The sequence below is a fragment of the Zosterops lateralis genome, assembly GCF_965231275.1.
Source record: "Zosterops lateralis genome assembly, chromosome: 4".
NCBI lineage: Eukaryota > Metazoa > Chordata > Aves > Passeriformes > Zosteropidae > Zosterops > Zosterops lateralis.
This window is the reverse complement of record NC_139765.1, coordinates 27,506,803-27,521,821: the sequence shown is the minus strand read 5'-3', so window position 1 is coordinate 27,521,821 and position 15,019 is coordinate 27,506,803. Positions and strand designations below refer to the sequence as shown.

At 34.0% G+C, this 15,019-nt stretch overlaps 1 protein-coding gene across 2 annotated transcripts in view; it reads right to left on the bottom strand.

Annotated features, from left to right (window-relative positions):
* Positions 1-15,019, bottom strand: part of ANKS1B (ankyrin repeat and sterile alpha motif domain containing 1B) — a gene marked incomplete at its 5' end in the record, with an annotated part of 414,325 nt that overhangs the window by 351,817 nt on the left and 47,489 nt on the right. For both annotated transcript variants that reach the window (XM_083860540.1, XM_083860539.1), the window contains 2 exons: positions 4,875-5,171; positions 13,769-13,925. In XM_083860540.1, the coding sequence (XP_083716666.1) occupies positions 4,875-5,171; positions 13,769-13,925 (454 nt within the window). The remainder of the gene's footprint in view (positions 1-4,874; positions 5,172-13,768; positions 13,926-15,019) is intronic.

Genomic DNA, 15,019 nt, shown 5'->3' with positions numbered 1-15,019 from the left:
AAGGAACCTTGTTTAATGGAAAAAATGGACTACAGTAGTAACAACAACTTTCTATTGCTGTACCATGATCTGAGAATGAGAAAGATCAATGTTCCAGCATACTGAATCAACAGCTTTGAGGACAAGGAATAGGATCTATCCTCAGGTTACCCAGTTAAGGAGTAAAAAATATCCTGATATGATAATTGGCATGGGCAGCAGTCTTTCTGTTCATCAAAATTCCCCACTGGAGGAAAGGTAAGCAATATTTTCCTTGATGAAAGCACACATCTTGTAAGATATTGAATTAAAACTAACATGAGAAGAGAAACTTCCTGTAGATGTATAAGGCAAGCAAATCTATCTGGGGCCTCCTTAGGAAACAGAAGATAGATATGTTATGCATAAAGGGAGTACAGGAACTTAGGCCACTTTTACACATGTAATTCATAGAGTTGGGAGAGGAATCCAAACATAAATGCCATTTTTTTCTTTTATATGTTCTTGCTTCTTAGTCTATGATATTTCCTGTCATATCAGAATATGATTCTAAAATTCTTTACAGACATTCCACACTGCCCTGCATTCTAAGGCAGTCTATGTTTTATATCTCTGAGCTATCAGGCAATAGTAATGAATGTCACATCCTGGAAACGAGATATATATATTATAAACAATTTGTTCAAAAGAGGAATTTAAAAGGCACACCATATAAACAGTGCAAGGATCAGTACAATATAAAGGTGATTTTATGAACAAGAGGGGAAATATTACCATGAAACTGAACTAAAATCAGTCTGAGAATATGGAGATTGGAAGCACACTTGCAAGATGCAGGCATGTAATTCTGCATAAGATGTCATGGAGATGAATGCTGACACAAATCTTAAAGGCCCTAGGCAGGATTTCACAATAATAGTGAATAACTAACAAGTGAATCAGATCCCTTGACCCAAAAACTATCCAGAAGGCACAAATGTCCTTGTTACCAGACAGTTCAGTTACCAAACTCTGCTTTAACTTAGAGGGAATGCTGAACTTCAGGATGAACAGGGCCAAGAGAAATTCAGACTGGCTGTGTAGATGTATCTCTCTTTGTAAATGTACATGTGGCTTACTATTTGAAGGTAGAAGTAAGTTCAGAATGGTTTTGGTTTTGTTTTTTTTGTGTAATAGAGCATTTACATAAATTGTGAAGATTAAAAAATATGCTTGCAAATAATTTATATATATAATTTAAGATGTTCTAGAACTTTTAGGTAGATCTTTTCCACTTATAATAGTGTGCTTGTGCACTAATATATTCTTCTTGTCTATATTACAGCAAGTGAACTTAAGATTTATACACAATTTTCACTGCTTTACTTCCTGAAGCTTTCATTGCCTTGGATCATATTTTCCTGGCAAAGTAAACATTACCATTATATTTGTAAAGTCTTTCTCAGTGATACTCAATACAAAAAACTGCTGGCAATTTTTCATTAACAAAGTGAGCTAAAGTCTGCTTGAGTTTGCACCAATGGATAATGCATCAATTCTCTAGCATAAGTTTTCAGTATATGAAATGCAAAGAACTACAGCACAAATTGTGCTAAACATATAATAAAATGATTGTTTTATTTATTATTTATTATTTTATATAATAAAACAACTCTGTGAGCCTGCCCCTGCTTACTACTAAATACAGGTACAATGTCACAGCTGGACACATGAACCAAGCCAGGACAGGAGCACATTGTCAACAGGCACACCAGAATACCCAAGTCAACTTGGCATACTATTTGCAGGCTCACAGAGAAGCATCAAGGGTTTTAATAATTACAGATTTTCTTTTAATCGTGTAAATATACAAAAGACCTTGTAGTTAAGTCACTTGTCTAGTTACTAGTCACTAGTAGTTAAGTGTAGTTAAGTCACTAGTCACTTGAAGTTAAGTCCTTATTAATTGGCAGTTTGCTCTAGTTGTGACATGGACTTCAGACAGAATCTGAAGGACAGAATGGTAGCTTTGCAAACTGATTCACAGAATATCCTCCATATACCGTGAGAGCAAAAACGAAGGGGCACAGCTTTTTGCAGAACTACCAGTGATATTATTATTATTAGTCCAAATTTTTGCTGTGACTAAAAGTGCTCAGGGAGTACAGAAGAGAAAGATAAGATGGCTAAAGTAAGCCTCCTGTTTAAAAAAATACATCTTTAAAATTACAGAGTGATACAAGACAGGCTACTCCTAGTATCATCCCTAAACATTCTGAGAGGTGATTTACTGGTGATAAACTGAATTTATTTAACATGTGTAAATGTGTACAAAATTGTTTACCACGTAAGATTTTACCTTGCAAATTGTTCTTTCCCAATCAGTGATGCAGATGAATTTAATTAATAACAAAACAGTTGAGTTTGGTTTTAAGCGACAGGCTGGTATTTTGTTTTTCTCCTCAGTTTAATAAGCTGCCAGTAATCATCAACAGAATTTTTCAGAGGCTAGAGAAGTCATAAATTAACAGTAGGTACAGAGCCAAATTACCAGTATGCTAAGATGTTGAATGAAAAGGAACATATTGATAGAGAATATGTATACTGGAAAGAAAATAAATAAACAATATTTCCTTATGGCTAGTAGGACAAAACCAGAAGGAACAAGATAACCTAGAGAAAAAAAAAATCCCCCTGCCTCTGAATAGCTACCAAACAAAAAAACCAAAACTCTAATAAAACAAGTAAGCCCTATAATTTTATTGTACATGCCAAAGAGATCACCATTACTAAAATAATCTTTCATTTCTTAAAAGATTGAAAAAAAAAATGCAGCCACTGTATTTTTTAAAGACCAGCGAAAAACTTTTAGTATAACTATAGATAAAAATGGCTTAGGAGAATTCACAGTAGTGCTAAAATTATCTAGATTACATAAGAGGAAGAGCACATTTCATAAAAGCATTGTGTAATATTTTGCCCTCATGTAACCATCAGTTTGTAAGCTGCTATGACAGAGACTATTTTCCTTCAATTATTCTATCTCTTAAATATCAATTCAGGCATCAATTTCTTTCTGAATTTTTCTCATTCATTTGCTAGAGATAGAAGAGAAATTTTGCATTCAGAAATATGCATTTGAAAGTTCTATGTTGCTGTAGCATCAAACTTTTCTAAATTACTGAAGATGTAGAAATAGTAAAGGAAAGATAAAACAACAAGCTGCTTATATTAACTGTTGCAAGTGTCTCTCTTTCTAATAAGGAAAATCAAAGTCAAATTAAATTGAAACTTGATGGGCAGCAAATTCACAGGCAGACAAATGACATAGAAGTATTTCTCCTTAAGATAGTTTGAAGCAAGTACCAACACTAACTCAAAACATGTGAGAGATAATGAAAGTAGTGAAACAATTTTACCACATTTTCCTTTGGAAGGCACTTGAGAATATCCACTTTTAATCTTAAAATACTCTTAATATTTTCTGATTTGCTTTGTTGTTTTGGTTTTTTAATCTATCTTTTCTTCCCCAATTCACATTCTTTTTCTGAAAAATGCAAAAACATGGTTTTGATTGAAGAATCCAGAAATAAAAATGTATGGAATTCAGGTCCAATTTTTCAAAAGGGAATTTTGTGTATAAAGGAGTTCGATTAAATGCACCTAAAGCTTAAAGTGGATATAAATTTTAATCAAAGCTTAGACAAAGTTTTTAAGATTTTTTCACAGATTCATAGAATCTTCTGAGTTGGAAGTGACCCAGAAGGATCATCAAGTCCAATTAAGTGAATGGCCATATAGGGATTAAACCCACAAATTTGATGTTTTTATCAGCGGGCTCTAACCAACTGCTAAGTGGTAGAGAATGTCTGAATGTTGCTCTAAAGCAGATGTAATTATGTTTGTTTGGTTGCTTGCTTTACCTGAAAATAGATATAAACTTGAAAAAAACTTAATTAAAATTATATTTTATACAGTGAGAGAGAGAGACAGCAAGGAAGTTACTTCATATATGAAGATTTAAATCTATTCTACAACAAACACAGCGCCATCAACTGAATCAAGAGAAATCAAAAGATTGAGGCAACATTTCAGAACACATAACAGAATCCAGTCCTCTGTAGTTAAAAGGCCTGGACACCTTCCAGTACAAGGAATTTAACATAAAATTCACTGCTGCTGTATCTTACGTCTCTTCCCATCTATGTCTATTTTATTTTAAGTTACCCCTCTAATGTCATTATAATTTACTGTGCATAAAACTAGACACACCAAACATCTGACAGGTTGGAGTCAGTAGCTGCAAGAGTGTATTGATATAGAATTTTCTCTTAGATTTATACAACAAGTGTTTAGAAATGCAGAAAATCAAAATTATTACTACTTAGTAACTTGAGTTTAGAATGAAATAATTATAGGAAAACTAGCTCTCAGTGAAACACTGTTTCAGATTGCTGTGACCACAAAAGGCCATAGCTTTAGAAAATCAGCTTATGACCTTCACAGCCACTGCTGCAGAAAATATATTTATATACACCTACATGAATGGTTGATGATTTGTGTATCTACATTCTCAAGACAACATTAAACATGCACAGAGCTTTGAAGATTTGTATCTTTCTTCGGTTACCCTTTTTTACACATTGTTTGTAATAAATAAAGATGTATTATATAATAAATATACAAATAAAGCAAGGTGATAACCTTGCAGCTTTTCTAACAACGTAAATGAAGGTGTATTTTAAAGGAAAAAAATGTAAAAAGTAATTTTATTTAAATGAAAGTCTAATGATTAAGGAAAGGAGGGAGAGAGAAAGAGGGGGAGGGAGGGAGGGAGGGAGGGCAGAAGGGTGGAAGGAAGGGCAGAAGGGCGGAAGGAAGGAAGGGCAGAAGGAAGGAAGGAATTACACACTAACTTGGCAGCTGACATCCATTCCAGCCTCCAGAAGCACCTGTACGACAGCTTTGTGGCCATTACGAGCAGCAAGATGCAAAGGAGTGTGTTTTCTTGTATTACAGTTCATCAGATTTGGATACGCTTTGATAATCATTTTTACAACACGCAGACGTCCATAAAGTGCTGCCAGATCCAGAGGCGTTTCTAGTTTGTTGTTTCTTATTGTGGGGTCTGTCAGCTCTTCTAGCAGAACAGCAACAACTTCTGAATGACCATACTGAGCTGCACAATGCAGTGCTGTTTCATTTTCATTGTTCTGTTAAAAAAAACCAAAAGCTTCAGAAATTCATGTTTAATCCACAATAGAAATGCTCAGCTTCTATAAATTGCTTCCATGAGATCACTACAGAGGCAGGGTTATGGTAATGTATGTTAAATGCATCAAAATTACTCCACTGAAATTTTAATTATAACACATTAATACATCAGCTTGTGGCTCTCAAGCAGATGAGCTCCCTATGTGTGTACATTGTTCCCATCTCATTTTAACAACATGCCCCTCTAAAACCATGTAGCTCATGATATACCAAAATCTGTAACCTTTTTTGATTCAACAGTTCTTGAAATTGTGATTGAGTCCTTCTCCTAAAAATACTCTGACAGTGAAGTCTCTCTTCTTGATTTTGCTGGGTTTGTACCATGGAAGTTTGTTATTAGGGAAATGGAATTATGAAAAAAAACTGTGCAATGCAAATGTATCAGGCACAAGGTTTGTTGCATGTATCACTATCAAAAGTTGCTCCCCAGACAACATTTAAAACTTGGAAGAAGACAAAATACCACCTTATAGAAAGACTTAGCAAAACACTTAAGCAGTTAGTCTTCTCAGGAGTCCAGAGGGAGATATGTATGCATTTTAAGGCATATGAGTATGTGTATGCAGCTGACTTAACAGGTTTTTGCTTTATAAAGCAATGTCCTCCAAATGTTTCCCAAAACATTACTCAATAAACTTAATAGTAAATATTGAGAATAAGTATTATATTTTTTAATTGTTTCCTTCCAGTTCTCTCTGTATGCTTGCAATCCAAAGAGACAAATAACAACAGACAAAGAGGAAAGAAATAGTTTATCAAGCTCTCTGAATTCTAAGTCATCTATATTATTAATATATCATATGTAGACTTTACAAAGCTTTAAAATACGCTAGACTCTAGAAATTGTAGAACTATGTACATTGAATGCCTCTTATTTTATAAATAATTTAGAAAACGCTGTGACAGTTTATGAATGCTGTAAAAGTACAAAACCAAGAAGGTAATGTGCTATAAAAAAATTTAAAATTAAGGTAAATTCAGGAAAGATACTAGAGAAGGTTAGAGATATCATTCTAAAGGAAGAAAACGTGATAAAGCTGAATCCATAGTTCTATTTCTCAAGGAGCCAGCTGAAAAAACTTCAGGGGACTGAGAACTGAAAATAGAAAAAAACAATTGTCTTTTGAAAGACAGAGTCAGAGATCCAGAGAAATGATGCTTTGGACTAATACTCAAAAGCTAGCTAGGATAAGAATATCCATGCTGCACAGTAAAAACTTGAAAGGAGGAAAAGAGAAGATCTATTTTTTGGTAATGATGTTTCTAATTCTGTAACCAAGAACTCAACTCTTGGGTTTGTGGTTTTAATAACATTGCTGTCATTTTAATCCCTTCTTGCAATCTAAGATGACTCAGATGAACTTGGGAAACAGAAGAGACAGATCAATACATTCAAGTAAATCAATGTTGCATTCAAACTCATAGGGTGTCTGCAACACCACACGAGACTGGAGAGACTGGGATGTGTTTCCTGCTAAACTGCAACAGAGGCTGGAGAAGATCCAGGTGGAAAGTGGGAAGCTTCCACTGGCAGACATGGCTTGATGATTAGTAAGTATTTAAATCATAGTGCATTATTCAAACCACTGTGTGGACTTTCTTTATTATACAGACCAGAAACTCAGATTAAAATATAAATACACTGTCACAATAATACATTGCTGCAATGTTCTATGAACTACCTGAAACAAGCTTTTTGTGCTCTAGTGACTTCTAACATATCTTTTATATAGGATTGGGCAAAGCAATTTTTTTATGTACAGTTGTATGCCCACAAATCACAAGCACAGTTTATTAAAGTTTATTTTAAAATTTTCAATATTTCATGGACAGCGAGATGAACAGGCAATTGCAGCCTGATTTTGTGTACAATTAAGTATGAAAATCAGACAACTGCACACAAAATGGACAATGATAATTTTTGCCTACAGTTACTGTATATATCCAATGGAAATAGCTATGCAAAGAAGTCATATGTATAACTGTATTGACATTATGTAAGGTAAATAACAATTGTATATGTGTTTACAATTGTAACTATATGTCCAATATCTGCTTACGTCTGAGGGTTTTTTCAAGAACTTATGGAAGTACTAACTGAACCATTTTGAATCTTGTGCCAATGATCTAATATTGTAGCTTAAAAGTATTCTGATTAAATTTTCAAAGAAATATAAAATTTAAATTTGCTATGGCCCTTTTCTCAGAATGTAGACAGATGATAAACAGATACAGACACAGAGATCAAACAGTCCAAGTTGCTGCTGCTGAGCAGAAAACTGGAATTTGCTCCTTCTAGATAAAGAACATCCATCTGAATTTTCACACCAAGGCATTGAAAGGAAAAAGTACATTTTAAAACAGCCTGGTGCACAAAAGTAAAGTCACAAAATGTTATTATTTTCAGATGTATATTGTTGAACATTTTTCTATGTTTTTTATTTGCCATATAAAAGCTACATTTCAGTTCATGACCAATCAAACTGATAGAAAATTATAAAAAGCTACCTATCACTGAAATAAAGCAGAAGAATCCAACCTGGGCAAACATAATTAAATTATCTACATATATGCACTCATAACAGGCATTGTACATATTGTGTTATCAGAGCTGAGAGGTATTACCTAATTAAAACTTGATAATAAAACATTCTTCCTTCTTTAAAATGTAAACTAATCAAGTCAATTCATGTAGAGAAGACAAAATTGTTTTAACATTCGAGGAGTAAATTAAAACTTGTTTAACTGCCCTGTAAATTTATCTACTTTGACAATTTAGTACTACTTATATAAAATAAAGGGAGGGGAGGGGAGGGGAGGGGGGGGGGAGGGGAGGGGAGGGGAGGGGAGGGGAGGGGAGGAGGGGCTAGGCGAGGAGAGGGAACTATTAATTTTAAGGTAGTTTGTCTTCTTATCTCTAAAGCTACATAATGTTTTGAAGTAATATTTTAAGATGTGACAAAAATTCTTCAAGAAATAGGTAATAATTTAGTGATGTTACCTGTATTTTCAGTTCCAAGCATAAACAATTGTTTTGGAGTAGAGAAAGTTTATGTGTTAGCAGTCATTGCAATGAGCAGGAAATCTGCTGTAAAATATCAACATGCAAATTACCATTCTGTAATTAGAGCTTCAAAATTGATATCCAAGGGCTAAATAATACATCTAGCGCTGAAGAAAAAGACTAGAATCCTTGTAGAAATTTCAAATACTTCATGATATGTTAGCAACTACAAGATAGATTCTATGACTGAATGGTTCTAGAAAAAGAAAGATCAAGAAATAAGAACCAAATAGAGACATACAAAACGTAAGGTAAAAAGAGTAGACCAATATTATGCAAACAGAGTATTAAAAAAACCTCTAATATTCATAATTAATAATACTTTTGCCAAGTAGTTACTCTTATGGTCCAAAGGACTTCGTTCAGAAATAAGGAAAGCATTCTGATTCAGCTTTTAACCTTTTTAAAATTTTTTTCATTATTTGTTACACGTCTTTTTATTTGCATGATCCTGACTTTTTGTAGCCTTTCTCTGAACTCTTCCACATACAGCCAGAACTCAGGGTGTTGTGGCTGCAAACTGAATTGTGCCTTCACAGCCCTGCATCTCATCAGTATTTGCAGGCTTAGGTACATCATTTAGCTGCTAAGGATGTGTGCCAGTGCAAAATGTACTACAAATATTGAGGTCTATTCATTAGAAGGCAGATTAGCAAATACATTATAGAGACAGTTATTGTGGCTTGGCAGTCTGATAGTGAAGAAGTAAAGGAAGTATGAAGAGAATGAATGGCTATCATAAATATTATATAGACGGTTGTGAAGCCACTATTAAACTGTGGGCAAATTCAGGACATTTATTGCATAGTTGTGTAGCTCTGTTTTGTTGGGTTTTTTTGGGGTTTTTTTGCCAAGCATGTTTTAAATCTCCTAAAGTCCATGCAAGTACTGTACAAGCAATAATGACTCAAGTAGTGATTTAACAGACCTTTCCAAAGGATGCTCAACTCCTTTTTTTAATCAAAGTGTTTTGATGCTGAACTTGAAAAAGGAGACTTCCTAAATCACTGAGCCATTTCTTTGTCTCATAATTCCAATGTAAAGTAAGTGAACAAGACATTTGTTTTTAAAGCTTTTTGCTATTTTCTCAGTTATGAAATGAGAATTTAATTTTAAATTAAGGAAAGAGGGTTCACAATGGGAGATTTTTGAAACATCAACATATATGCTGAATATACTCTAAAGTCAACTTTTGAATATACTCTAGTTGTCAACTAGAGAAAAAAATAATACAAAAATAAAGCTTAAATAACTAAATAATTAAATAGAGAAAAAAAGAGTGAAAAAATATATGCAAGACAGAGAAAGGAATGACCTCAGGACGGCCTTACTTTATGTATTAAATCAGGAAGACAGTTTCCTGAGAAGTTCCACCAAGAAGTTAATAATTCTGAAAAAATAAAGGAAGTTTGTCTGCAAATTACTCAGTGGGAATTGAAATCAAATATACTGACTTCCCATTGAAATTCACTTTTACTTAGGTAAACATTATAAAAAAGTAATGTAATGCAGTTGTTGGCTATTTTGAAAAAATCTTTTTTCAATTTATTGTTGCAATTGGCTTAAATCAGAAAGATTGTGTGTGCACTTTTTCTTCTTCTAAAGAAAGTACAGTAAGAATTGCAAGGGAAACTCTGAAATTCATCCACTAGTCTCAAATTAATTGAGAGGTAAAATCAAATGCAGAATTTGAAAAACACTGTGTTTGCAGGCTATTTTGGAATTGCATTGAATTGAAGTCCCTAAGGTGTCACTGAAAGAAGCATATAATGTCTGTGTTTCATTTGGATGATTTGGAGAAGTTAGCAAATACATTAAAATGTAGGTGTTTACATCACATGAATGCATCTTGAACACTTTTCCTTCATATTTCAGAAGAATTGTTGAATAGTTTTAAAGAAATGTGGGTGGCTTTAGTGGCCATTACAATTTGATGCACAGGCAAATTCTACAGCACAATGAATCCATAAAACTTTCAGAAATGTTTGCATTTTTTCCTTTAAATTTTTCACAATTCATATTTATATATATATATATAACTGGAATATATTTTATTCATATTTAATAAAACATTTATTCCTGATGTTATTCTCATTTTTTTCCTGCAAAAAATCCCAAACACTGCATATTGATGCGTATATGATTGTTACTTATTTACCATTTTTTCATAGATTAGGATTTGTTATCTGCAATTTTATGATGAAAGTTGCCACAATAAATGTTTTAGCTATCCAGATGTCCTTACATAAATAAACATGTAAGTAGTTTAACTGTTAACAACAGCACAACTTTTTATTTTATTTAGTATTATCAATTAGCAAATCTTGATCTCATACTATCTTAATTGAGTTTATAATTTACATAATTTTAAATCTTCATCAATGAAGTAAAACACTTACATTTTTGCAAATTCAGCACATTTTGTGGTTTTAAACATCCACCACACCTGTCAACTAAGAGTCCTACATTAAACAGTGACAGAATTCTTCCTACATAATTGTTATGCTGTAACTACTCTCTATGTGTAGAGCTGACAGTCTATGTCCCACCACCCCTACAATGCAATTGTCATTTAACTGTTTGTCTCTTTACTGTTTGTTCCAATTTTATGTAATAGGAACAGCAGGGGGCATTCAGAGCTTTAGATGCTGTCTATGGTTGGATATGATGCTATGATGCTACTTCATTGCATTTTGAAACTGTAGAAAGCAGTTTGATCAATTTACAATATACCATATAAAATCCATTATTTCATGTAATATACATTTATGCATCATGAAATTGTCATTTATTTCTTTGTTCAGTCATTAATTGCTTTCACAAAAGTTTTTAGAAGAATTATTTTCACATAGAATTTCAATGAGATAGATGAAAGCAAAAATATCTTACAAATAATTTGCAATAATTTTTTAAATCGTGAACAAAATTATCTTCTTAAAATGCAAACAATTGCATCTTAAAACACCTTAAAACAACAATGACAACAAACCCACAACAAAAATAGAGGAAAAAAGTCTGACTTGAGTGCACTATTTGCTGTGATGAAGAAGTGTAATGAAAAATGGCTGTCCTTATCTCCAAATCTCAGAAGAAAAAGGAAAGAAATAGTCCAGAATTTCTTACAAGCCATAGCTTCAGCTCCTGAGAGAAGTTATCAGACCTCTGGTGAGTCACCTGCCTCAGAGAGCCTATTCACAAATAATGAAAAGCCTCAGAATCCTTCCGGCTCATATGAATGTACAAGTGTTAGGGTGAGGATGCCTCTCACGTGTTATTTGAGGATACGTGGGTGGAGGTGGCCCTATAACAACTTGACATTTTGCTTTTTCTGGGATACAGAGAATATTCTCCTGCGTAGAGTGCTAATTAGCAAGGGAAAGTAGGTGCCAGCAAAGTAGCCCACATACTAAACCTGGCCATTGTCTAGAGTGGAACACCAAGGAATATGCAAGGTCAAAAAAACTCTGAGTTTAACTTCAAAGTTTAATATGATCAGTATTTCCCTAAGAGACTTAAGATGCAACATTTCTTGTGAGGATGGCTCACACATTTTCTATTATAAGGTTTTTGGGTTAAATGCATAAATGAGAGGACATCTGAGTATCTTTTTGGAGTCAGTGGGGTATAGAACTACCAGCTGTTTCCCTGCTTATCTGCTCCAGTGATCAAACCAGATACACCACACCTAATCAAGTTTGACAGTATTCTAGAAGTCTGGAGGTATATGTGGGATTGGGGAGAAGTAGGTTTGAATTTGCATATCTCTTTCTGATCTTACTGAAATATCTTTTTCACTCTCATCCTCTCTGAAGTTCCTACACAGCTTCCAGTATTCTGTCAGTAGAATATACGTAAGGTCTTCAAGCAAATGCTTGACACACGATCCAATAGTTGCTTTTTGTTTTGTTGCATAAATAATACAGGAAAAAACCTTTCCTTGACAAAAGGTAATCCTACAGTTCAACTGGTTTCATCCTCCATAAAACAGCTAACGAGAATGAGAAAGTTGGAGAATTATGCTTATCTGAAACTGAAATCACAGAATGACAAATTTTGAGGGGGTCTTTTTTTTTCTTGAACATGTAAGAGTATTACAGGATTTCCCAGAAGACAGTCATATGGATATATTTTATTACTTTATTTTCATATATTTCCTGCACTAGTACTTGATATTCATATCCTAGTTACTGTATGGATTCCAATGGCTAGGTGTATAACCTCAGATGTCAAATTGATTACTCAATGCATGGCATCTCACACTGGTTAAGTGTTTGTAATCTAGGTCTCACATTTCTTATCTTCTCACAGTCTGCCTTCTGGCCACACTAATGTAGGCACTAAGAGAACAATTAACATGTTAGATTGCATTTGGCCATTTGAAGTGCTGTGGAGTGCCAGGTGATACCATACCTGGACTTCACCACCCACTCCACAAGGACCTGGAAATTCTGAGCACCGTCTGTCAAACTCTCAGGCCCATGCAGATGTCTCAGTTACTTCAGGGCCTCAGAAGGTATATTGCATTTCTGTGTTTGGACACTCGAATCCTCCTTTCAGTCATCTGAATAACCCTGTTGGCTCCTGTGATTACACAGACCCGACCTCTGTGGAGCCAAAAGGTGCACATACAGGCAATGGTTTCATAGCTTAGATCTGAATTAGGAGCTGACTTCCACCTCCACATTTCAACTCTCTGACTACCCTGACAAATGAAATTGTTTAATGGCTACTATCTGTACTTCACAGCCTGCTTCTAGTTCTTAAGCAGCTCAGTCTAGATGGTGTCAAATTTTATTCAGCTTATTTCTATTTCTTAACACTAATCCTATGAAAGGACCACGTAAGAATATACAGTAAAAAGCAGAACGTGTACCATATGTATGATATGCAGAATGCAACATGGTTATACTGCCTTTACACATTGTAATACTCTCATAATACTCTCATACTCTCTGTAATACTCTCATACTCTCTTTTCTTGGTCTTTTTATGTGTACTTTCTGCTGCGCGTGCAACCAGTCCGTCTGGTTTGTCATCTACCTCTGCATATCTGATAATTTACAGTACTCCTAGAATATATCAAGGACACTAATTTTATCTGAAAGATTTTCAGGAACTTAGTATCTAATATAGTAAAAAATACATGAAGTTTGTGCAAATATACAACCATACCGAAAAGATGCATAGTTAGAGTATGTCTTGATGTGATTTTTCCAAAACAAACAGGGTTGTTTTGGCAAGACAGGAAGAGTTTTCCATACTTTTTAAATCTAATATCCTTTAGTTCAGTGCTTATCCAGAAGAAAGGTATCTGGTATGCTTATAATGGAAGATTTTATCAATCTTGGAGGAGAAATTACTGAAATAATGGAAAATAGACTTTTTTTAAAACTTGTCTATGAATTGGTCAGACCTAAAGAATATGTGCTGGGTTTTTTCTGATGATGCAAACAAATATTTTTATCACTTCACCTGTTCATTCACTCTGGAGTGTGATGGTCCATGGTGGATGAGAATCTTCACAATATCTACATCTCCTCTCCAAGCAGCCAAGTGAATTGGAAAGTAACCTTTATTATCTGCTACATTAGTTGATGCTTCATACTGAAGTAATTTGAGAACTATATCCCTGGAAAACAGGAGGTCATTCTAAAAATCATCAGGAAGTTAACTTTATTAAGTTTTTACATGAACATACATATTACCAATATTTTTATCCTGAAAAATAGCAAAAAAACCCCAAACCTGTATTTCAGATGAAACAGCAACAAAAAGTGAAGACCCATTTCTGAAAATGAAATAGATAGTAAAACATAGACAAAATGGTATTAATTGTAATGATTCTTACTTCTTATGAATACCATCAACAATATAATCATCAGCTCTCTGAATCTGTTTCTGTCCATAGAATCACCTAGCCACAGAATCATTTTTAGAATTTGCCTGTCCAGAACACATGCATGTCCGTCTAGGCACTACAGGCAGAGCAGTATTCTTTGCCCCATCACTGCTCAATTCTGGAGGCAGGATGACAAGAGGATAGTTTTATGGACATATTCCTAACCATAAGGCTTAAGTAATAGTTCTTCCTCTTCTTTAAGGCATTATCTCAAAGATAGTTAGGAAACAATTTAATGATGATCTAGCTGTATATATGAAATAACTTCTTCTATGTATAACTTCTATGAAATAACTGTTTCATTTCCCACTTTCATTCATATTTCATTCAGCTGCCTTATAGCAGTGAGGGGGAAAGTGACTTATTACCATTTTAATTCTCTTTATATTTCTTATGGCAGTTTTGGTGTGGCTTACCATACATTAAGTGAAAGATTAGCATAAGCTGGTATATTGCATTCCTGATTTTTAAGCAGTCTCCTGTATTTAATTTCAAAAGCTAAACATAAAAATCAGCTGTGTGCTGTGATAACGTTACCAAGTATGTCAGAAAGTAAATAAATTCTGTCTTATTGCTGCATTTGTAGTCTCATAGCTTGACACAGTCATGTCTCATTAGTTATTAAGCTAAGAGAATCTATGATCCTGTGTGGGCAGTTCTATGCACACTTTTTACAAATATGGAAACACTGACTTACTGATTTGGCTCAAAAAATCAGTGAGGGAAGGGAGCTCAATGTAGCCTATGTTATAACCAAAAATAACTACAAATCAGTTGCAAATTAAGACAGAAGATAAATATAAGCCAATTATTCTTCCAGCCTT